This window comes from Equus przewalskii, chromosome 6 (genome assembly GCF_037783145.1).
Source record: "Equus przewalskii isolate Varuska chromosome 6, EquPr2, whole genome shotgun sequence".
In the NCBI taxonomy this organism is placed as follows: Eukaryota; Metazoa; Chordata; class Mammalia; order Perissodactyla; family Equidae; genus Equus; species Equus przewalskii.
Window position 1 is genome coordinate 1,991,890 of NC_091836.1, and position 24,182 is coordinate 2,016,071.

The window sequence follows — 24,182 nt, forward strand, 5'->3', positions numbered from 1 at the left end:
ATGGTTCTGATATGAAAAAGCAAGAGTCCCATGGAAAATGTCAGGCAAGGGCTCTAAGCTATCCTCTCAGTTAATGAAAAATGAAACATGACACTTGTAAGTAAAAAACATTTGAAAACCTAGGTAATGAGCTTGCTAAGTAACAACATAGGGAACTATATTTGACCAAAACTGCACATTGTTCTGAATCACATATACAAAAAGTGAAAAAACACTGAGTAATCACATATAAAAATGGAAAGCAAGAAAGCGTACATTCATCATTTAGACAGAAGTCAGCTGTAAGAAAAAACTATTACAAGCTGCCAAATATATTTACACTGTTGGTTGCAACCATGGAAATATCCAGAAACAAGAAATGCAGGGTCAGTGCAACCAAAGAGGGTCCATGATGGGGGAGCTTGTGGGAAAGTCTGTGGAACCTGCTGCCTCAGAGGGAACCAACGTCAAACATGGTGTTTGGCTGGGGCTGTTCCAGATGGGCAGAGCCGGAAGTCAGAAAAGTGGGCTGTGACGCAGGCCCCTAGGGTCCCACGCACTTCTGTCTCCTGATGGGACAGGAGAACTCAGAATTGTGGCTTCTCTACTTCTGCTTTCCAAACCTCATGTGTCTTCCTCTGCTAGTGAACTTTAACTCAGAGCCACAAACAGAAGGACTCTGGGACACATGGTTTCCCACCTTCCCCAAGGTGATAGAATAGTTCAGTAGAAGCCTCTGGACTCCAGCTCCATCTTCATGCCACAAGTCTCTCTTCTGAACTCAAGGCATCGTGACAATTTCCAACCAAGATCAAGGACAATGACCACAGGTCAAATTATGAACATAACCAGATGGGACTGTCGATCTTCCCACAATTACAAACTTCTTTGAGGAACACAGATGAGGTATCCACTAACAACAAACAAATGTGGAAGAATCACCTTTCAATAATGAAGACTGGAAGGAAGAGCAGATATTGAGTCAGAAAATTCCAGTATCAGCAGCAGACGCTGTTAAAAGAAAATTCAACAATACAGGTCTCACATCACGATCACATACTAGGAGCATAAAGTAAGAATCAAAACATAGTTCATCTAACATCGTATCAAGTTGCACATGAATAAAAACAGAAAAAACAAAACCCACTTATCTCCCCTGGATCCAAAAGACATTGTAATGGAAATGAGACAAGTTTTATATAATTGTACAAATATTTAAAATCCAAGATGAGAACACATATGTAGGACAGATGAAGGGGACATAGATATGTATTACCTTCAGAGTTCGGATTAGCAACACGAACTGGCAGTCAACACACTGGTTATCCCTACTATGGATGACGAGACACTTACAAAGGCAGAACCATATGTATATCAATTAAAAGACTTCCGTCCTGCCATGAGTCTTCAGGTACAAAAGAACTGAAATGGTACACGTGACGGTTTCCCCACAGTTTTCCTATTTATAACATTTCTCTCTAGTGCGTCTGCTCACATCTACAGCAAGCTTTTAAGGCAGAATAAAGGTTTTCCCCCAGTCTTTGTATTTGGATTTTCTCTCCAGCATGTGTCCTCATAGGTTTCAGGGATACCTGTAAGCTCTGCACCTTGCTGACATTCATAGGGTGTGCCCTGTGTGTGTTCTCAAATGTACTTGAAGGTTGGAGGAAAACCTGAAGGCTTTCCCACACTGCTTACATTCATAGGGTTTCTCCCCACTGTGGATCCGCACGTGTCCTCGAAGGGACGAGTGACCGGTGAAGGTTTTCCCACACTGCTGACATTCAAAGGGTCTCTCCCCAGTGTGCGTTCTCACATGTTCTCGTAAGGACAAGGAGTAACTGAAGGCTTTCCCACATTCCTTACATTCATATGGTCTCTCTCCACTGTGGGTTCTCACATGATCTCGAAGGGCAGTGTGACGACTGAAGGATTTCCCACACTGCTGACACTCATAGGGTCTCTCCCCACTGTGGGTCCTCTCGTGGACTTGAAGGAAGAAGTGATGGCTGAAGGCTTTCCCACAGTGCTGACACGCATAGGGTCTCTCCCCAGTGTGCAGTCTCACGTGCACCTGCAGGGATGCAGAAGAGCTGAAGGCTTTGCCACACTCGCTACACTCATAGGGTTTCACTCCACTGTGCACTCTCACGTGCCTTTGAAAATGGTGAGGCCTCTTGTAGGCTTTCCCACAGTGCTGACACTCATAGGGTCTCTCCTGACCGTGCGATCTCACATGTCGCTGAAGGGAGGAGTGACAACCGAAGGCTTTCCCACAGTGCTGACAAGCGTAAGGTTTCTCTTTATTACGAGTTCTTACATGTTCTGTACGACAGGAGTAAGTCATAAAGACTTTCTCACATACGTCACACACCTTGGTTTTCTGTCCATGGTGACCTCTGTCATGTTCCTGTAAGGATGAGATACAAGTACAAACTTTTCCACATTTCTTACACTCGAAAGATTTTTTACTACAAAGACTCTTCACGTGTCTCTCAGATGCTCTCCCAGTATCCCAACGTCTTCTACAGGGCTTCTCCACAATGTCTGTTTCCACATGAGAGCTAAGGCACGAGACACAACCGCAGGCCCGCCCACATTCCTCACATGGATGAGGTTTGTGTCCAGTGTGAGGTCTTTGCCGATTCTTTAGGAGACAACAATCTGTGAGGGCTTTTCCACACTTCGTGCATTCGTCGTGTTTAACTCTAGTCAGAGACTTCTCACGCACAGGAAGGTCTGTAATCTGGTTCAGGGTTTCTCCACAGCCATCACCTCCACTACTTCCATGGAGACTCTCCAGCAAATGGCTCCTGTTCAAAATAGGAAGCACCCTGTGAGGGATTGATGGTTATAAGTGATTTCTTTATGATTGATTTATTGACGGTTGTTAATGATTCTTTTGATATGCATCTGTCATTTTCAGTGAAAAGGAAGGTTTTTGGCACTGTCTGCATTGTTACAAAGTAGAAAAGGTTAATACTCTAGCTGAGGCCTCAAATATAGCAGTAACTTTCAGTGTTTACTACACACGGTGTTTCCTGATCACTGTTTCCAACTGAATTCTATTTCAAACGCTCAATATCTACATCTCATTTATGAAAATCTTACTTTGTGAAAATTCTCTCAGGACACAATTGTTTAGCTAGGGTTCTACTTTTTCTTTCATTTCCAGTCAGTCTAACCCACTGCTGAGACCCCTTCCTCCTGTGAGAATGCCACTCACCTCACACTCCTCTCCTGGGTTTGCTGATCTCCAAGGTTCTGAAATGTCCAATTTTCTCCAAAAGCAGAGCAGGAATCATTTCTGATGAATTTTACTTTTTTCTCTTCACTGGATATTTTATTCTCCGAAATATTCCACTGAGGAACTGATCCACTGATTTTAACTTGAGTGCAACAATCTGCAACAATGGGTAGCACAGTTTAATTTCTTGGGAAAGAAGTGGATACAGGAAAGAAAAGAGACCATATGTGGATTTCTTTTCATACGCTGACCCAAAAACGTAAACAAATTTTATGAAGAAGAACGGACATGCCAGGAAAGGAAAACTCTGTGGACCTCGGCTATCTGGGACTTTGGGGAGAGCAGGGTCAAAATGGAACGAGTCAAAATGGCAGCCTGTTCACTAAGAAATACTTCAAAAGACATGGAGAGGGATGTGGAAATAAATATTATCAGAAAAGCAAGATAGCAAGGAACTGGGCAAAGGCAGACCCCCCAATGCTCCCTTAGTAAGAGGAGATACAGAAGGTCTTCCCAGGGGGCGAGGAGCGATGACAAGTCAGCAGGGAAGCCAGGTAATAACAAACGTCACCCTTCTCAAACAGTGACAGAGTGACCTTTCTAATGTACGTGTCCAAATGTCATTCCCTCCTCCAGAGCCTGTTCCTCCCAAGGGTGGCTGCTTTCCTGGTGTGCGCAGGCACACGGACCCAGAGGGAGCCTGTGTCCACTGCCCCAGCTGCCATGGGAAATGGATGGTGTGTGCAGCAGCTGATGCACGGGGAAGAGCTGACCGTGAGGGAGGACAGAGGGGAACAAACAGCCCATGAGACGGGCCCATACTTTGGTCTTCAAGGCCAGTGAGGATGGCTAAGTGCCAGGTTAATTCAGCAAAATGACCGTGTCAACTGTGTATTAACACAGTGTAACTGGCACAGGGGTGCAAACCATAGAGCTGCACCAAAGGGACACTGCAGACTATATTCATGCTCATAAATTCAGACACCTCTGACTTTTGTTCAAGAGGAATAAAAAGTCCACTTAATACATGAAACTTTGTTTTCCTGGAAAAGCTGTTTGACTCTAGGTGGTTCCACGAAGGCTTGGACAGTGTCTCTCTTATTTCAAACATATTCTCCTTTCTTGGCCCCAATAAAAAAGAACAAGTGTGAGAAACACTTGTTCCCTCCCAGACTCAGTGAAGGCATGAAGCCGTCCTCACCCACGGAGGCCAGGTTCCTGCAGGTCTCCAGCATCACGTCTCTGTAGAGCTTCCTCTGAGCACCATCCAGCAGAGCCCACTCCTCCGGGGTGAAGTTCACAGCCACGTCCTCAAAGACCAGCGAGTCCTGAAACAGCCCACACGTTCTACTTCAGCCAGGCCCCGTCTTCACCAAGGGGTGTGGGAGGAGGACAGCCGAAGACCTGGACTCAACTCCTAGGACTCCTGAGCTCTCACTCTCGTTGGAAATGACAATGAACGAGCAACTCAAATGCAGCATACTCAGTGGTGCTAAGTGCTTAGGAAGCTGCAGCAAAGTGCGTCCACAACAACTGATGTTGACCCATCCACACCCATGGTTATGAGAGTATTTCCTGAGACAGAGCAGACTCTGAGGTAAGGTGAAGACTGAAAAGTGCAATCACCTTTCAGAGAACGTGGGAATGGGTACGTGGATTGATCACAAGTTACGTCCTTGTCAGCTCCAGAACTGGAACCAGAACGTCAGGATGTTCTGAACCCTGAGACGTGCAGTGCGGCTTGAGCTGAACACTCTCTCCTTGGAGGCAACAGCATTGAGGACCCTGGTCTGATCCCCTCACGTCTGACAAAGGCAGAGACATGACCCCTCACCGGGTGAGGTGGACGCTGTGGGCGTAGACGTGGGCCAGGGCCTGGGACGCTTGACGGGTAAGAGGAGAGCCTGGTTCCTGAAGAATCTCCCAAGCTGCAGGGCCTCTCCAAGAAAGAACCGAGTGCTCGGAATGCGAGGAAAATGACCCAACAAAGGAGTCTCTGAAAGATCTGAAGCCAACAGAGCCAAAGGTGTCTTTAAAGAGGAAAAATAAACCTAATTAATATCTTTACAACAATATGTGGTGACACCACATTCGTGGAATAACAAGCAAACCATGATGAAGTGAAATTCAGAGATTTTTTTTAAAACAAAATAAATGTTCTTATGCCACAAGTAGAAGGACCCACAACTAAAATACACAACTATGTACTGGGAGGATTTGGGAAGAAAAAGCAAAAAAGAAAAAAAAATATATATATGTGTGTGTGTATATATATATATATATATGTTCTCAAAATCTAAAGAAAACAATCCTAACTACATCAGCTACAGAGACAATGAGGCCATGTCACCTGGGACAGCAACTGGGGTTTGCCAACCACACACCTGATAGAAGACTCGTGTTCTCAGTGTATTTAAGAAACTCGGATGACAACAATAAAAAATAAAAGAGAACAATATAAAGACAAATAATACAATTAAATTACGGGCAAAGAATGTGAGCCAACGTTTCTGCTAAGAAATACAAGTGGCCACTAACCCCGAACAGATGCCAGACATCACTCACCAGGGAAATGCAAATAAAAACCACAAGCAGGCCCTCCCCACGCCCTCCAGTATGGCTGTAAGACGGACAAACAAGCGCTGGCAGGACGTGAGGACGGTGGAAGCTCGTCCATTGCTGATGGGAACGTAAATGGTGCAGCCACTTGGGAAGACAGTCTGGCGGGTCCTCAGGGATGAACACACAGCTACCACATCACACAGCAATTCCATGCTAGGTATCCATCTCCCCAAGAGAAGCAACAACAAACATCAACACAAAAACTAATACAAAGGTGTTCCCAGCAGCATGAGTCATAACAGACAAAATGTGGCAACAGCTCAACAGTCCATCAAGTGATCTAGAGAAGCAACATGTGGAATATTCTTACAATGGAGCACGATGTCGCAATAGGAGGAACGAAGTACTGGCCCATGGCACCAATCTATGAACCTGAATAACGTGAATGGGCTTCAGAAAAGACCACATAGAGCACGATGGCATGTACGTGAAATGTACAGAATAGCCCAATCTATAGAGGTGGAAAGGAGAGTAATAAATTGTCCAGAACCCAGGGCGGGCTGGACTGGAACACAGAGTGACTGCTGGCACATACAAGTTTTCTTTTGGGGTGATAAAAACGTACTAAAATTAGACTACTGGGATGCCCTTTAAATAAACTTTGTGGTATGTAAACTATCTCAATTACAGTTGCTTAAAAATACATTCAACATGCTAAACACACACCCTTCTTCAACCAATGGCAATTTTATTAAAAAAAAAAAATAGAACTTGGGCAAATAACAGAAAGTGTGGAAAAGGAAGAAAATGACAGATGTTTCTGAGATTCAGCAGATTGCGGAGATGTTACAAACCACGTGTGGGAGAACATCCTTCGGATTAGACACAATGGGACAAGTGTAAGGAATCAGTAAACGTCCCTGAGATGACGCAGTGAACAGAGCATCTGAGGATGTCTGTGGGCATTAAAGAAACCTAACCCATAGAGCCAGGTGTCCCCACCATCTAAATGCCAGGTTCCCGCCATTCCCAGCCCAGGGAGCAAACATTCAACAATCGGTGACTCCACACTGTAGAAACTGCAGAGCGTTACCAAGACCAGAAAGTGACAATCCTAACAATATTCACAGACGATGACATCCACACTTATACAGGTGAAAGGCTTTTTAAAAGAAATCTAACACATAAGCGCATAAACAGCACAACGCGTCAAAATCAGGTTCAGGACCAGCCTCGGCGGCCTTGTGGTGGAGTTCGGCGCGCTCCGCTTTGGTGGCCCGGGCTCAGTTCCCAGGTGCAGACATACAGCACTCCTCTGGGAGGGGCCATGCTGTGGTGGCCCACATCCAAAAACAGAAAAAATATCAAGGTCATTTTATCCAGAAAGGCAAGATGGACGAAATGTTGACTCTTCAGTGGGTATACTGTGTCCCAGCAATGGAAAGACTCGCCTGTCCCCGTCAGTGTTCATCTGTGACAAGACGTGAGAGACTAGAAGGGAACACGCATTATCAGGAAAAAATGGCATCTAGAGAGACCCAGAGCCAACGTCCTACTTAAAGCGAAACGTGACAGCTGTTCCCTCCGAGACCAGGAAGGAGGGCAGGCGGCGCCTGTGTGCAGTTCCGCCCCGCGAGGCCGGGCCAGCACTGCAGCAGGGACAGGAAACGGGTAAAAGCTCTGCAAAGGGGAGAATCGACACTGCGTGGTTAGAGGGCAAGATGGGTAGGGAGAAATGCCCAAGTGCTAAGGACACATTATTAACACTTGTAACTGGCTTAGCGAGGGTGCCGGGGAGAAGTCTAACATGCACAGGTCAATTTCAGCTCCGCGTGCAGTGACAGGGAGAAAATGACCTTTTAAAGGAGATGATTTAGTCTGTTTCTCCCACTCTCCCAGGCACGCAACCTGCCGTGGCCACCAACTGTCAGGATGTGACATGTGCTAAGAAGGACCCGCAGATGGAACTGGAAGCCTTACGTGCTATTTCTCAAGGAGAGGGAAGTTTCTGGGAATTCAGTCCAGTTTCCTTTCAATATGGGGTGAAAATGGTGCTCCCAAGGCCTGGGGAACAGACATTTCCTGGGCAGAAACAGTCCAGACGCGCCCACCGCGTGCCGGCGGCGGAGCAGAGCGTGGCAGCTCCTCTCGGAACCGACACAACCCAGGGACTGTCTGAGCCGCCAAGGACAGTTCCTGAAGGGCCACCCCACTAATCCTGCGATGCATACACGCAGCAGCATCTCAGATGCGACTCCTAACGCGGCCCCATCACGTGAGAACAAAGGCAAAAAGAAGAGCTTCTCGAAGTGCAGAATCGTAAGACGGCAGATAGAACCGGGGGAACTGGAAGGACGGCCGGGCTGAGGAAGCCTCGTAAGCACAGTTTTTCCTCTTCTGTGTTGGGAACAACCCAGTCCTTCCCTCCTGCGAGTTGTCCCCTGTGTGTGTCTCCTCTGCCTCCTCAGGGAACACTTCACTGCTGACTTCTGCTCACCCACGTGTGGAGGTTTGCCCCACACGAAGCAGTTCTCTGCGACACCAGCGGAGTGTCCTACACGTTAACTCAGTTCTGACACCATGTACCCGGAGATAGCGTCAGATCCCACAGGTAAGGGCTCAGGACCAGGAGGCCCCCAATCTCCCCAACACACACTTCAGAGGCCAGTCACGAGCCTAGGTTGTCACCTGTGCTTGTGACCAACGGGCTAAAGATCAGAGGTTCCAAGGACCCCTCCTTGGCTTTCATTAATTTGCTAAAGCGGCTCGCAGAACTCCGGGAAACATTACTTACGTGCAGCAGTTTATTAAAGGAAGTGATGAAGGATGCAGACGCACATCCAGATGGAAGGCGTGGAGCTTCCATGCCCCGTCCAGGCTCAGCACCCTCCCTCCACCTCCACCCCTCACCAACCTGGAAGCTGCCTGAACCCACACTATTGGGATTTTTATAGAGGTTCATCATGGAGGCAAGATCGACCATTAACTCCACTCTCAGCCCTTCTCCCCTCTTAGGAGAATGAGGGCAGGGCTGAAAATCCCAACCTTGTATCCGTCACTTGGTCTTTTCCGGTGATCGCACCTCATGCAGGAACCAGCCGGGAGCCCACCCAGAGTCACCTTATTAGAACGAAGGACACGCCTATCACCCGGGAAATTACAAAGGTGTCAAGAGCCGCATGGGAGGAGCTGGGGGCAGAGACCAATATGTATTTTCTATTTTCTCACAAGCCTTTCAACACCAACTGGCTCTAAAGGTGGTGAATTGTGTTCAGACCTGGGGACAAGGAAAGAACATCCTTTAAAAAGTAACTAGTTCATAATCCTTCGTGACTGTTTCCTAGTAGGGAGGGGGCTTTCTAGAAAATACGATTCTTGGTATGTTTCTCAGGTAAAAACTGTTGTAAGCTGACAGTTCATAGAGAGACGTGATTTTATTAAATTATTTTCACAAACCTGCGTCATCAAAGGTGACCCTGTCGTGTGTGAGTGTACTTTATAAAGGCTGCTGAGCTCTGAAAATGGACATATATGAGGAATAATTAATAATCTGTGTTAATATATAAGATCTTATTCTACTGGATCTATTTCTTTAAAGGCATAGGGAGCCTTTTGCAAACATTCATCCCAATGCAGCAAAATACTGAGTTTACAGTTATCCCACCGCATGGTCCCTGGTGATGGACTCTCATCTTAAGTCAAGTCTCCATCTCATCTTTCTCTTTATCACGGAAGCAGAAATTGCCCCGAGAAATTTAAATATTGGTACTGGAACTTTATACATTAGTCTCTTTGTCCCTCCTTTTCATTTCTCAGAAGTAAATTGCTCCTCTATAGTGAATATCTGCTTCTATTTTCTCTTGGTTTGGGTCAAGAGGTGCTTGGTGATAAGAGCTTTCAATGGCATGCGGAAGAGGAGACTATAAACGCGAATCTGCCTGATGAGCAGAGAAGTGCTGGCTCCAATTTAAAACACATCTTTCGGGGCTGGCCTCATGGCCGAGTGGTTAAGTTCGCGTGCCGCGCTGCAGGCGGCCCAGTGTTTCGTTGGTTCGAATCCTGGGCACAGACATGGCACTGCTCATCAAACCACGCTGAGGCAGCGTCCCACATGCCACAACTATAAGGACCCACAACGAAGAATATACAACTATGTACCGGGGGGCTTTGGGGAGAAAAAGGAAAAAAATAAAATAAATAAACAAAAAATTAAAATAAAATACATCTTTCTGTGACACACACCAGGATGGTCGTCAAAGATGCCTTACCATGTGATGTGTATACTGTTGGAGGCGATGCCTTTAATAAATTTCCATGAATCTTCTAGTGTGTATTTTCACCTGTTTGATCACTGAGGTCTTCTAAACGGATCAACATAAAACTACATTTTCAAGTCTTGTTCCATGTCAAGTATTCGACACCTCTCTCACTCTGAGCTCTTTGTCATAACAGCCAGAAATCTCCCTAATGCTGAACTGGAGTACACACGTGATTTTTTAAAAATCATTAATGGAAGAGGGGCTGGCCCCGTGGCCGAGTGGTTAAGTTCACGCGCTCTGCTTTGGCGGCCCAGTGTTTCATTGGTTCGAATCCTGGGCACGGACATGGCACTGCTCATCAAACCACGCTGAGACAGCGTCCCACATGCCACAACTAGAATGACCCACAACGAAGAATATACAACTATGTACTGGGGGGCTTTGGGGAGAAAAAGAAAAAACAATAAAATCTTTAAAAAAAAAAGTCATTAATGGAAGAAAATAATGGTTATTTTGATCAGGAAAAAAATTTCGTAAGAAAATAAAACGTTTGCTTTTATTCATAGGGCAAATGATCGTGTATGGCACACTCCAGAAGACTATGAAGATCATTATAGAATCAGATTTTTACTAAGTTTCTAGAATACAAACTCACAAAAGTTAATCTCAGAGCATTCTGAATCACTCAAAACAGTTTAAAAGTAAAATCTTAATTAGATTTTTAAACATACACTTTTAAAGCTAATTGCTATTACAACTAATTTCCTTTAAGTCCTAAAATGTGTCTAATGAAGGAGATAAAATAATTTAATGGTAAAACTCCAAAACGTTCCTGGATGACACCAGAGTGGAGTGAAATCAATGGAGGGACGGCACGTGTCCTGGGGAAGGAGCCCTTGACGTCAGCTCTCAAACAGGGGAAGAGCTTTAAGAAAATTCCATTAAATCTACGACCAGGTTTGTTTTGGGGTTTGTTTCCGTTTTCTTTAAAGTTAAGAAAACTACTTCTAAAAGCTGAAATGGAAGATAAATTGCTAAGAATATCTGACATTTCCCATAGAAGGAGGTGAGAATTTTCCTAACAGACATCAAAGCTTTTTAAACTCCAGGGGTCAGGACAGGATGGTGACCAGAGGGACGGACAAGGACACCAATGGAGACAACGGACGCCCTGAAACAGGCCCCCGATGTCAGCACGTGGACCTGCCCCAGAGCAGGCGCTGCCGGGCGGTGGAGAGATGGGGACACGGTGACACGTGGGGCAGTGACAACTGGTGATCTACAGGCGAATAAGGGTCCGTTTTCCTGATCAACCTCACGGACAATAACCAGCTCGCTGCAGATTTAACTGTGGGAGACGAGAGGAGGACGCTGACAAGAACTTACAGGTAAATGAATTTATGACTTCAGAGTTAGGAGACTATTCTTATAGAAGAAAAAAACAGTCAGCTACAAGGAAGAGACTGAGAAAGCCGAGTCTATTAATAAGTAAGAAGTGTCCACCACAGTGTAAAACAGAGTGAGAGAGATGATAAACCACGACCTGGGAGGAAATATTTGCACCACCTAGAAATGAAAAAGGATGACTGTCCAGACCATGGAAAGAAAACGTGAGAAATCAGTAAACACACAAATGAATGAGAGGTGAGAAAATGACAGAAATCCATCTGAGGGAAGATGAATGTCACACGAGCAATGCGCACCCCGATGGGAATCAGTACAGAGCAATTTGGAATCAAAAGGAGATCCCGTTTCACACACTCGAGATGGACAAAAGTTTTAACTCCAAGTGCTGGAAATGACAGGGAATAAACACACGTGTGTGACAGTCAGTCCAAGCGCTCGGGCGCCCTGGGGTCACAGGGCGCAGACCCCGTCAAGGACACACGGGGAGGAGCAGCGCGGTGGGAGCAGCGCAGAGCAGCACCTGCTCCACAGCGACAAGGACACGGAAGGCAGGAGGTGGAACCTGGTCCTGAGCTGGGCGGGGTCGCCCTGCGGGGAGGTGGGCAGGCGGCCCCTCCCAGGGCGGGAGGGACAGAACCCGGGGCTGCGCTCAGCCCGGCTCCCTCCTCAGGGCGGACGCGCCCCTCCTCCCGGGCCTCCTTCTCAGCAAAGAGGAGCCGCTCCGAGCTGCCGCTCCGCCCCGTATAGACGCTCCTTTCACAGACCCTCTCACCAGCAGGGACCCCCGGGAGCCCGCCCCACGTGTGACCTTCACAGACTCACTCAGCGCGCGGCACACTCGGCTCCACCGACCCCACGCGCGATGCCGCCCGCCCGCCTGCTCCCCTCCTTCCCGGCAGAGGAAAGCCCTTTGCTGGGGGGTTCGGGGCTGGAGGACCTGAGAGCCGCCCTCGGCCCCGTCCCACCGTCTTCGGATCAGAGTCTGCGGCCCCCACTCCGGACGGGGCTCAGCGTCAGGTCAGGGCGGGCCCACCCCGCGGCCGCCCCACCGCCCCGCCGCCCCAGCCCTGACCGCCGGCCGGGGTCGTCCCGTCCCAGGACGCAGGTGGAACCCGGGACCCCCGACACGGACCCGGGACAAGACCCCGGGACCCACCCCGCGGCCGAGAACGGGGACTCGGGGGGACCCCGGGGGGCGCGGGGAGACCCGGGCCCGAGGCCGCTTCCAGCCGGTTCCCGCCGGTTCGAACCAGCCCCTCCTGGTCTCGGCCCGGCCCGCGCACTCACCATCTCCGCCCGCTCCGACCCTCCGCGCGTCCTCCCCGCGTCCCCGGCAGGTGACAGCGACGGGACGGGACCGTGGATCCGCACCGGGCAGGTGAGCAAGGGGACGCGGCCGGACGAGAGCGACGTCCACGCGGATAGGAGCGCGCCCGCCCCCGGGCCTGATTGGACGGTGTTTCAGAGCCCGCGCACTCTGATTGGACGGTGCTCCCGGCACTCCCCCTTCTGGTGACCCTGATTGGACAGTGCCCGCCGCTAAGGCCCCTGATTAAAATTCTCCAAGAGCCCGCCCCCTGCATCTTGAGTGACAGGCCGTCCAGACACCTGTAGCTGACCCGCCTGCCGGGGACACTGGCTCTGAGCAGAACCCAAGCGGGTAGATCTGGGATCTGCCTGCAGCTCGGCGGCCCCTCCCCTTCCTGCGTCCTCTTCCTGGTCCAGGAAAGTCAGACTAACTTCCCCGGGGTGGCCAATGTGTGACTGGGAACCAGGCAAGGAAAGGGTTACTGAGAATCTGATCGATAACCAACACGGTCTGTCAAATGTTTTCCAGAGAATGAGAAACTAAATGTTCTGTTTTTCAGAAGTTGATGTCCCGGTTTTTTGCAGATGTTGCCATCTGCCAGTGAAACTTACAAGGTTGCAGTAAGACGCCTGCAAATCGCTCCAGCCCCAAGTTTCCAGAAGTTACCTCGCGCTCGCTATGGAATGGCCTGTTCCTTGCACTCGCTATGGAATGGCCCGTTTACCTGCTGCACCCATGCACCGACTGAGCACAACTGTTACACAGTTGTAACAAATAAACCTGTTGGCCCCCGCAGTCTTAGGTGTAAACTCTCCACCGGCACTGGGGCCCGTGGAGACACTGCTTTTGGGAAATGCCCCAGGACTCCTTCTTTGCTTGTGCAGGCAATAAACCTTTTCTTCCCCTTCTTGGGCCTTGGTCATGCTTTTCGGCTCCGCACTCACCAAGAGACGAACCCACTGAGTTCGGTTACAAATCTGGCGACACGGATCCCTGTCCCTCAGCTTCCAACAGGGGAAGCCATGGGCAGCGGCAGCTCCCTCGGGCTAAGTCCGCCACAATGCTGGGGACCTGCTGAAGGGTGCAGGGAGAGGCTCCTCTCGGCGCCTGGCTTGCCTGCCCTGCACCGCTGCCGCCCTGGACAGACTCGCGGCTACACCGGGCCGTTTTGTCCGGGAGTTCCCCTGGAGCGGTGAGCAGCGCCGGACCCACGACTTGGCTGTAAGAGTCTCTCTGAATTGGGTGAAGAATGGTTTCGGGTATGAACTGCACAGATTTCTGGTTCCTGGGTTTGGTTCCCGTTCTGGCTGAACCAGCTAAGGTCTAGCGGACTGGAGACACTGGCATCCTGCCTGAAGGGGAGGCTGGTCGGGGATGCCTGAGGGAGAAAAACCCGCTGACCTGGGGAGAGCCCTCCACAGGCAGCTCCGAGTTCCCGGGAGGGAGGGTCACCTGCACATCCCGGAGCCCCCGAGGGGGCGTGATATTGCTAGACAGCTCCAACGGTGGTAGGAAAGTAAAGTAATGTAACGACGTCTAGGTTAGAACTGTAGGATTTGCGTGTTTACTAACCGCCCCTTACCTGTAAGGCCAGTATGGTCAATACAGCGTCCACAGCGAAGGAGAGCCCACTGGGGTGCGTCCTCCGTCACTGGCAATTGTTTGGCTGTACTCCCAGGACCAAGAAGACAATGACATCCTTCTGTAATACACCTTGGCCCCAATATAACTTGGGAAATCAGGAAAGGTGGCCAGAAAATGGGTCGCTGAAATATACCACTATCTCACACTCGGATTTTTTATGCAAGAGGGGAGGGAAATGGGAAGAAATTCCCTGCGTAGAACGCTTTATGGCTTTATATCAAAATAAAGGGCTACTGCAAAAATACGAATTGGGCAAATTGAAGAAGAAATCTTCTGTCCCAGGAGAGAATACCTTCCCAGTGCTAGGATGCCCTCCAGATGAGGAGGACCTGTTCTATCCTGCTAGGGGACGGGGCAGGAAGCCAGGCCATCCGCTCCCGTGGACGCATATGGCAGCCCCCTCCTGACCCTCCTAATGGAAGTCCCCCCCAGGGGCCACACCCATCCACTGCCACTCCCAACCTTGGCCCCTCCCTTGCCGGACAGCACTACCAGACACAGGACGTGCTACAATCCAGGGAAGAGGCGAATTTCTTCCTGACGCCAGGTCCCGCGCGGGGGTGGGAACACTGTAAACATGCACCTGCCCTTCACCACCTCTGACCTTTACAACTGCAGGGCACATTCTCAGGGCCTGCGGGCGGACCCTGGGGAGTTCTTTAACTTGATGGGCAGATGTTCTCTACCCATAACCCCACTTGGGCTAACACACAGACTCTCCTGTCAACCCTCCTAAGAAAAAGCAGCGGGTTTAGCTGAAGCCCGAAAAGAGGCAGATAAACAGCATGGCAGTCGGCCTGATCACCAGTGTGGGGACCGGCTGAACAGTCAGTGCCTGTCGCAGATCCGGACTGGGATCCCAATAGAGTGGGGGACGAGGCAGCCTTAGGGCACCACAGAAACAGGCTCCTGAAGGGGATGCACACACTGGGAAAACCCCGTTAAAAATTAAGAGGAATTCAGCAAAGGCCGGATGAGAATCTGTCAGCCTTTCTGCAAAGACTGAGGGAATGCCTTCCAAAATATACTCCTGGCACCTGACGGGGAAGGTAGGCCAGCAGCGCTGGGACGCTATCTCCTGTCTCAGGGGGCCCCTGATGTCCGCAGGAAACTCCAAAAATTGGCCAGTGGTCCTGAGACCAACCCCTCCCGGTTGGCGGAGACTGCCTTTAAGGTCTCCAGCAGCCAAGATGTGGCGGGAGAGGAAAAAGAAGAGATGAAAAAGCAAACCACCTTGTTAGCAGTGGTATTGCAGTCGGTCCCAGGTAACTCAGGAGGAAGGAATAAATCGCCACGGGTGAGTGCCCCCCGTTCCCAGGATGGGACCAAAAGGGTGGCTGTAGGGGTTGGGCCTAGTCACTGTGCCTACTGCAGGCTGGGCGGACACTGGAAGAGGGAACACCCACATCGTCCCAAGGACGAGTCCACTGCCTTCCAGGTACCCCTGACAACTGGTGAGGCCAAGGGGCTCCCCACTCGGCTCTCAAAATCTCCTCCCAGGCGCCCCGGGTTAGACATTGCAAGAGAGGAAATCGAGTTCCTGCTGGAGACGGGAGCCACATACTCTCTGTTGACCACTACAAAGGGCGCTGTACCCCAGAGGCGAGGTAACATCCAAGGGCTATACGGAAAAGGACAAAGGAAGCGCTTCCTGGGGCCTCTGACCCCTGAAACACATTCTAAAGTGTTAAAACACTCTTTGAATAGGTTCCAGAGCATGCAGTTCCCTTGCTGGGGAGACATCTGTTGGCACAGTTGGGGCCACCATCGGTCTACAGCAGGATGAAAGGGAAATTTGGGGTCCTCGGAACAGAGGAGCAGACTTTGTGGCGCTCCTTCAGGAGCCGAACGAGCAGCTGAGGTCACCCCAGAAAACGTTCTAACTCAAGCTGACCCCAATGTTTGCGCACAAGGGCAGGTGGGATGGGCTGTTAACGCCCAGCCTGTCAGGGTGGACTCGAGGCAGAGTGACAACCGGCTGGGGTAAAACCAGACGCTTTAAGACCTGAGGCTTTAGCTGGGACCCAGCCTGTCGGAATCAGGCCGTGCAGATGCCCCTGCAACACGCCCATCCCGCCCCCTGGGAAATCCGGGAGGGGAGGAGGCCGGTTTGTACGAGCCCTCAGAGCTGTCCATGAGGCTGTCAGGGACGTTCACCCGGCGGTCCCCAACCCATACACCCTCCTAGCAGACTTTCCTAGAGATAGTTAATAACACGCCGTTGGGACCTAAAGGCTGCTTCCTTCTGCACCCTTTGGGTCCCGAGTCCCAGGAATTACTCGCTTTGAATGGCAAGACCCTGAGACTCATCAAAAACAGCAATACTGTTGGACGGTACTGCCGCAAGGCTTCAAAAATTCCCCATGCACTTCTGGAGAAATCCTGGGTAGAGACTCAAAGTTAAGCTGTGGGGCTTTTTTGCAACATGTAGATGGCATCCTTATTGCCAGCCCCACAGAAGAGGACTCGGACGGGAACACGGTTGTGGCCCTGAACTTTCTAGCTGAAAGGGGGTATAGAGTCTCTAGAGAAAAGGGGCAACTGTTAGGTATTTGGGGTTCAGGATGTCACGGGGCCGCACAGCCTCCCCCAAGAAAAGAAGTTAGCCATTTACCAAGTGGCCCCTCCAACCACCGGGAAACCATTACAAGATGATGATGGCAGGTTTCCACCACGTTTGAGTTCTTAATTTTGGATTAATAGCAAAACCCTTATATGGTGAGTTGTAGGGGCAAGAACCGATCCTAACCCTGTGAGTAGGACGAGCGATGGGAGCAGGCTTTCCAGACTCAAAGAGCTCCTGATGAGAGCTCCCGCCTCGGGGTCCCCTGATTTCACTCATCTATACGTGCATGAAAAACCGGGAGTGGCCTTGGAGTATAAACCCAAGTGCTGGGACCTCTTAAGAGAGCGGTGGACTATTTTTCAAAACAATTGGATACCATGTCCAGAGGCTGGCCGCCTTGCCTGTTAATTAAAGAAGCAGAAAAACTCACTACGGGACAGCCCCTAAGTGTGTGGACCCCACATCAGGTTTCAAGTGTTTCAGAGAGGAGACGACACCACTGGCTCAGGAGTGGCAGAAGGTTGCGGTATCAGGCGACACTCCCGGACACCCCTCAGCTACTCTTAAAGCCTCGCCAGGTCCGGAATCCGCCACCTGCCTCCTGCATCACAGGAGCCTCTGGTGCGAGACTGTTCTGAGCTGCTGGGTCAGGAGCACCGAGCAGGAGAGCCGGCCAGCACGGGGAGGTGCGGCTCGTGGACGGAATGGTCAGCGCCGGGAGGGCTGTGCCGTGGTCTCCCCTCCACGCGACCATGCCACCATGCCACCGTGGATGCAAAGGCGCTCTCCCCGGGAACACCAGCACAAAAGGCAGAACTCACTGCCCTGACGAGGGCATCAGAATTAGCAAAAGGGAAAACTGTGACCATCTATGCTGCCTCCAAATATGCCTTCTCTGTTATTCATGCTCATGGGCCTAAGCTCAGTAGACAGTAAAGAAATTAAATATGGAAGGGCCGCTCCCAGGCCCTTGTATACTGCAAAGGATGTCAGGAGGGAGACTCAGAAAAAACGAAAAGAAATGACTTGGCTGACGCAGCTGCCAAATGAGCAGCCTTAACAGAGGAAGATTTCCAGTTGGGGTTGTTCCCTCTTTACCCCTCTATAAATTTACCCCCAAATACACCCCAGAAGAAACAGAGACAGCTAAGAGGGCGGGCTTCCAGACTCTCCTGCCTTGGGGGAGGGACGATAGACAGCAAAGGAAAGGTCTGGTGGCCTAGAAACACAGCCTGGGCGAGAATGAAGTCTGCACGAGGGAAAGGAGACCCTGCGCAACTGGCTCCTGGGCATGGTGAGGACCCCGGGTTTAAAGGCGACAACAGACAAGCTAACAGAGCAGTGTGTCCACAGCCAACAAAATAATGTGCACACCGGGCCACTGATACTGCCTCTGGGGAGAACCGTGCCGTCCAGGGGAGCCTGCCGGGGGAGGACTGGCAGGCAGGCTTCGCGGTTCTGCCAACCGCACCAGGAGGGTTTAGGCATCTTGTGGTTTTTGTGGACACCCTTACAGGATGGGGTGAAGCCTTTCCTTGTAGACAGAAAAGGCAGGGGAAGTGACAAAGGCCTTTCCCTTTATCGACTGATAAAAACACGAATCCCAAGGTCTGGACCGCCTAGGTCAGTCCAAAGTGACAACGGCCTGGCCTTCGTGTCAAGAATAGTCGCCAGACTTTCTCCAATACTGGGAGTACAATGCAAACTGTGTGTGGCCTGGAGACCTCAGTCTTCGGGGGAAACGGAAAGAACCAACCGCACCCTGAAGGTCACTTTGGCCAAACTCGGCCAGGAGGCACAGGACAACCGGCTGAAGCTCTCGCCCATCGCGCCACCCTGCATCAAGGCTTCTCCCAAAGGAAAGCTTAAGCGGAGCCCTTTTGCGATGTTGTATGAAGGGCCCCTCTGGGCGATACAGGGTTAATAATGCCCCCCGATAAGGAGGTCGAATGAGCTGTAAAGCACATAATTAACCTGGGGAGAGCGATGTCTCACCTTCACAAACACTTCCATCTGAATCCGCCTTCTCCTCCTCATCTGGGTTAAGCCGCATCCCCACGAGCAGGCAGAATGTGTGGACTTCAAAACCTGGACGCCCGGGCCCCCCAGGACCAGCTTGAGCCCACTGGGACAGGACCTTATGTGGCCTTACTAACCACTCAGTCTTCTCTCAAGATGTGACCCTTTGGATCCACCACACTTGGGTTAAAAGAGCTCAAGAGCCAGAAACGGTCACCATTCCCACCGACTCCTATTCCTATGAGCCAGGATCAGACTGGAAGTTCCTGCTCGGGAAGGGTGCCAAGGATCCAGAGATAAGACATGCCTGAGTCTGGGGGTGTATTGCAGCTTATATCCTTGTCTACCTTCCCTCACAACGGGCATCAACACAGACCCCCTTAATTCCTTGGGAAACTAACAATTGTAAACCTTTCTAGAATCACAGCGAAAGGTAATGAATTATCCCAATGTGGACATGCCATAGGCATCCCCAAACAAAAGTGGGTGGCCTGTCACATACCCCATACAATCAGAACCCAACATGAGCCTCTTGAAAGGGTCCCCAAGGCTTTTAGCAGACCCCTGTCAACTGCAGTAGAGTTGGGCTTCTCAAGTATAAACCTAAAATGTTTAACTCTCACCCCAGTAACAAATCGCACCAGCCGTGAGGGGATAATGTGTGTGAACGGCACTTCCATCCGTGAAACCGTCTCCAATGTTCCCCAGCCACGGGCAACGGAAACCCATTTGCCATCGGCCCCATCACTCTCAGTGTCACCCATTCCTGCCGCCCCAATGAAACTCGCTGGTGCCCTAAGACCAAAGGACAACCTTCTACCCCAATGCAAGTTCGGGACAAGAAGACAAAAGCAAAAGCCGCCTGGATGCTGGGGGCTTCTCATCTGTCTCCCCAGGAGCTGGCAGGGGACCCACAGGCCCCAGAAAAGACAGCTTCACTCACGGGGACCGTCATCTCCCCGCTGCAGAGACAGCGCCCCCTGCTGGGGCATTGCGTTACTCAACTGGTGTGACAGCACTACACCCACAGGCCTGTGCACCCCCAGGGCGCGTCCCTCTCTGCGGCTCCCCACCCCACAGGCTCCCTGACCATCATTCCCACTCTGTGTCTTCCTTTCCCCACCCCCTGCAACAGCCCATCTGTGCGTGGATAACGTGGAATATGTGGGACGATGTCCAATGAGAAGGATGGGAGCCACAGGTCTGACAACATACAGCCACGCCCAACTCCATCCCCGGGAGCAGAGGCTGTGGGATTGATCCCGGCAGGAACCGGGCTCACAGCAGGTCTGGCCGCACCCTGGGGAGGTGACCCTAAGGAACCTAACTAAATCTCTTGAAATATCAGATACAGGACAAGCACTCTACAACATCCGGGTATCCTTCTAACTGTACCCACACTCACTGGGCTCGTCTCTCTTGATGGCGGAGCTGAAAAGCACAACCAAAGCTGAAGAAAGAGGTTGCTTGTTTGCACAAACAATGGAGAACACCCAGGACAGCTCCCAAAGCGGCGCCCCCTGCCCCAGCCTCGTGCTGGTGGAGACTTTATACCCAAGGGTGCAGAAGATGTGTTACAGCTGTGTGACAACTGGGCCCCATCAGGGCGCGTGTGCAGGCCATCACAGGCCCAGTTCACGGTATGGTTACAGAAGGAGTTCAATGCAACATGCCCGTTACATAATGGGGGCAAGGAGCCCTTACATAACGGGGTCAGCGATGCACCATCTGCGAAAACGGGACACCCACCTCTGAGAAACCGCACATTTCCTTTTCTCCTCATCTGGAAAACATCTGACAGCCCATGTTAGTTATCGATCAGGTTCTCAGTAACCCTTCCTTGCCTGGTTCCCAGTCACACACTCACTAGCCAGCGTGGTGCCAGATAACGGAAGGGCCTTCGAGCTCCTCCTGGCCGTGCAAGGAAGCGTATGTGCAATGACTAGAGGTGAATATTAAGAAAATATTTGACCAAGCTACACACCTTTAACCAGAAAGCCAATAATACAGCTACCGAGGTATGGGACACTGGAAATGGGGCCATTCCGTCTGTAACCCGGCTCTTGCCTTTGACAGGCCCCCTTGTATTTCTGTTATTATTAATTTTTGCCCAGGCATCTTTAATATGCTAGTGAGGTTTGTTAGCTCTCCGTTGAACAATTCAAGTTACAAATGACGGCTCTGCCACGACGGTACCAACTGTTGCAAAACTCCTCAGGTAGGGGCCAGCCTGGTGGAGCAGCGGTTAAGTTCGCACATTTCCTTTTGTTCTGCTTCTGGGCGGCCCGGGGTTCACCAGTTCGGATCCCAGGTGCGGACATGGCACCACTTGGCAAGCCATGCTGTGGTAGGCGTCCCACATATAAAGTAGAGGAAGATGGGCACGGATGTTAGCTCAGGGCCAGGCTTCCTTAGCAAAAAAGAGGAGGATTGGCAGTAGTTAGCTCAGGGCTAATCTTCCTCAAGGGAAAAAAAAAAAACAACTCCTCAGGTAGCCCTGAAACCGATCTTAGCCTGGCAGAATGACAGTTTTACTCTAACTCGCCTACAACGACCCGGATCAGCAGGAAGCACTTACAGAAGACAGAACGCCAACCCTTCTCTCTCCAGAACGAGGAGTAAAATATCTCAGGGGGAGTTTGTGTCTGGGAACCAGGCAAGGAAAGAGTTACTGAGAATGATCACTGACTGACAGGGCTGTCAAGTGTTTTCCAGACAAGGAAAAACTAAACGTTCTGTTTTTCAGAAGCTGATGTTTCTGTTTTGCAGATGTTGCCATCTTGCAGAAGAAACTTGCATGCTCGCGGCAAGACCCCTGCAAACGGCTCCAGCTCCCAGCAACCAGAAGTTCCCCCGGACGCCTTACGCAACGGCGTCAGGTAACGGCATGTTCCGAATGGGTTATATAACGGCCTGCTCACCTGCTACACAGGCGCCCTGATGAAGGACAGTTGTCACACAGTTGTAACAAACCTGTTATCCCCGCACTCTTGTGCATAAAGTCCACACCTGCACAGAGCTGCGGGAGACACAGCTCTGGGAGCTATCCCCAGGGCGCTCCACTGCTCGTGCAAGCAATAAATCTCCTCTTCCCCCACTTCAGCCCTGGTTGTGCTTTTCAGCTCCCACTCACCCAAGAGACCAACCCAGTGAGTTCGGTTACACTTTCCCGGCAGAGAAAAGCCCTTTTCTGGGGGGTTCGGGGCTGGAGGGCCTGAGACCCGCCCTCGGCCCCGTCCCACCGTCTTCGGATCAGAGTCTCCGGCCCCCAGTCCGGACGGGGCTCAGCGTCAGGTCAGGGCGGGCCCACCCCGCGGCCGCCCCGCCGCCCCGCCGCCCCGCCGCCCCAGCCCTGACCGCCGGCCGGGGTCGTCCCGCCCCCTCGGACCCCGCCCGTCCAAGGACTCGGGTGGGAGAGGGACCCCCAGGCGCGCTCGGGACACGACGCCGGGACCAGCCCGCGGCCGAGGGCGGGGAGTCGGGGGGACCCCGGGGGGCGCGGGGAGACCCGGGGCCGCGGCAGCTTCCAGCCGGTTCCCGCCGGTTCGAACCAGCCTCTCCCGGTCCCGGCCCGGCCCGCGCACTCACCATCTCCGCCCGCTCCGGACTCTCCGCGCGTCCTCCCCGCGGCCCCGGCAGGTGACAGCGACGGGACGGGACACCTGGGGCCACGCGAGGCAGGTGCGCGCGGGGACTCAACGGGACCAGAGCGACGTCCACACGCGGAAGCGAGCGCGCCCGCCCCCGGATCTGATTGGACGAGACTCCGGGAACCCGCGCTCTGATTGGACGGTGCTCCCGGCACTCCCACTCCTGGTGACCCTGATTGGACAGTGCCCCGGCCTGGCCGCTGCTAATGCCCGACATTGAACTTCTCCGAGACCCCGCCGCGTGGCTGACCCGCCGGCCTGGGACGAGCTCCCCGCAGAACCAGCCCGGGAGGGTAGATCCGGGGTCAGCCTGCGCCGCGGCGGCCCCTGCTGCATCCTCTTCCCGGACCGGGAAGATCAGACTCATTTCCCTGCGGGCCCGCGGTGGATCTGTGGCCTCTGTTTACTAACAAAGACATCGAGTCACGTCACCGCGTGCAAGGCGGGGTCCCGCTCTGTTTTCACACGTGACCTTTGGGGCAGGAAGCCCCGCGCGCCCTCCCCACCTCAGGGCCTTAGGGTCAGCAACCCTGGCTCCAGGACCTTTGCACGTGTGGGAATGGGAGTCCGCGGCCCCAGCCTGCAGATAGGACTGATCTCAGCAGAGCCACAGTGTGAGATGTTAGGATTCGCAGATGTGCGTTTTACTCAAGGAAATTTGTGTCACATCAGATTTTTAGTCTCAGAGAACTTTGAAAATGTGAAAGGCTATATTTCCGGATTCAGATTATATGCTGATGGTGACAGCTTTGTGAGTGTACAAAAAACCCCTGCGTGTTACACTTAAAGGGGGAACATCAACGGCACGTGAATTATATCTCCATTTTAAAAACAAATTTAACGGCCATAATAGCCATGATAACCCTACCTTCTCGCCACCACCAGAATGCGTTCTGTCTCTATGGATTTGCCTGTTCTGGCTATTTCACATCAATGGAATCATACTCTCCGTGGCCTGTTGTGTCTGGCTTCTTTCACACAGCATAATGTTTTCAAGGTTCATCCATGTGGCAGTGCTTCACTCCTTTTTATGGCTGAATAATATTCCATCCTTTGTATGTGCTACACTTCGTTCTTCCATTCAGCCCTTGATGGCCTTTGGCGACTTTTCCACCTTTTGGCTATTTTGAACAGTGTCTCAACTGTGTGTACACATACGTGACGATCTGATTCAATGTGGGTGGCCATGGAATAGTTGGGTCACGTGGTGATTCTGTGTGTCACTTTTTGAGGTCCTGCCAGGCTGTTTTCCACAGTGGCCGCACCCTTTTACATTCCCGCCGGCAGCGTACAAGGGTTCCAGTTCCCCACAAACGCCTTGACACTTGTTTTCTGATTTCTTCATTCTAGCCTTCCTCGTGGGTGTGAAGTGGTTGGTCTCTCCTGGTGCTTTTGACTTGCATTTGCCTGATGACTGGTGATGTGTTTATTTCATGTGTTTATTGGCCATTTGTCGATCATCTTTGGCGAAATGTCTAAGTCCTTTGCTCATATATTCATTGGGTCATTTGCCTTTTTGTTGTGGAGATGGGAGGGTTCT

At 51.4% G+C, this 24,182-nt stretch overlaps 1 protein-coding gene across 6 annotated transcripts; it reads right to left on the reverse strand.

The window, feature by feature from the left end:
* Positions 1 to 127: 127 nt before the first annotated feature.
* LOC103562955 (zinc finger protein 77-like) lies at positions 128 to 23,072 on the reverse strand. 6 transcript variants are annotated; one of them, XR_011540699.1, is made up of 5 exons: positions 22,581 to 23,041; positions 4,428 to 4,554; positions 3,206 to 3,383; positions 1,256 to 2,792; positions 128 to 990 (listed from the first exon to the last, which is right to left on the reverse strand). XR_011540699.1 is itself a non-coding variant. In XM_070622478.1 (5 exons), the coding sequence occupies exons 1-5, from the start codon at positions 23,007 to 23,009 to the stop codon at positions 962 to 964; spliced, it is 1,878 nt and encodes a 625-aa protein (XP_070478579.1). In that variant the 5' UTR covers positions 23,010 to 23,072; the 3' UTR covers positions 128 to 961. The 6 variants fall into 6 exon arrangements, 4 of the variants coding, with proteins under 4 accessions (XP_070478579.1, XP_070478578.1, XP_070478576.1 ...); XM_070622478.1 differs by having other exon boundaries at positions 1,678 to 2,792; positions 22,581 to 23,072; XM_070622477.1 differs by having other exon boundaries at positions 1,678 to 2,813; positions 22,581 to 23,048.
* Between the last annotated feature and the right edge of the window lie 1,110 nt (positions 23,073 to 24,182).

What these genes read in the sequence shown, in the direction of transcription:
- LOC103562955 (XM_070622475.1), bottom strand. Translation starts at nt 23,009, where the DNA reads ATGAGTCTGATCTTCCCGGTCCGGGAAGAGGATGCAGCAGGGGCCGCC. An exon ending in CAGGAACCTGGCCTCCGTGG is followed by an intron (nt 3,384 to 4,427) that starts GTGAGGACGGCT and finishes CCATTGTTGCAG; the next exon opens with ATTGTTGCACTCAAGTTAAA. An exon ending in ACCCAGGAGAGGAGTGTGAG is followed by an intron (nt 2,814 to 3,205) that starts GTGAGTGGCATT and finishes AATCCCTCACAG; the next exon opens with GGTGCTTCCTATTTTGAACA.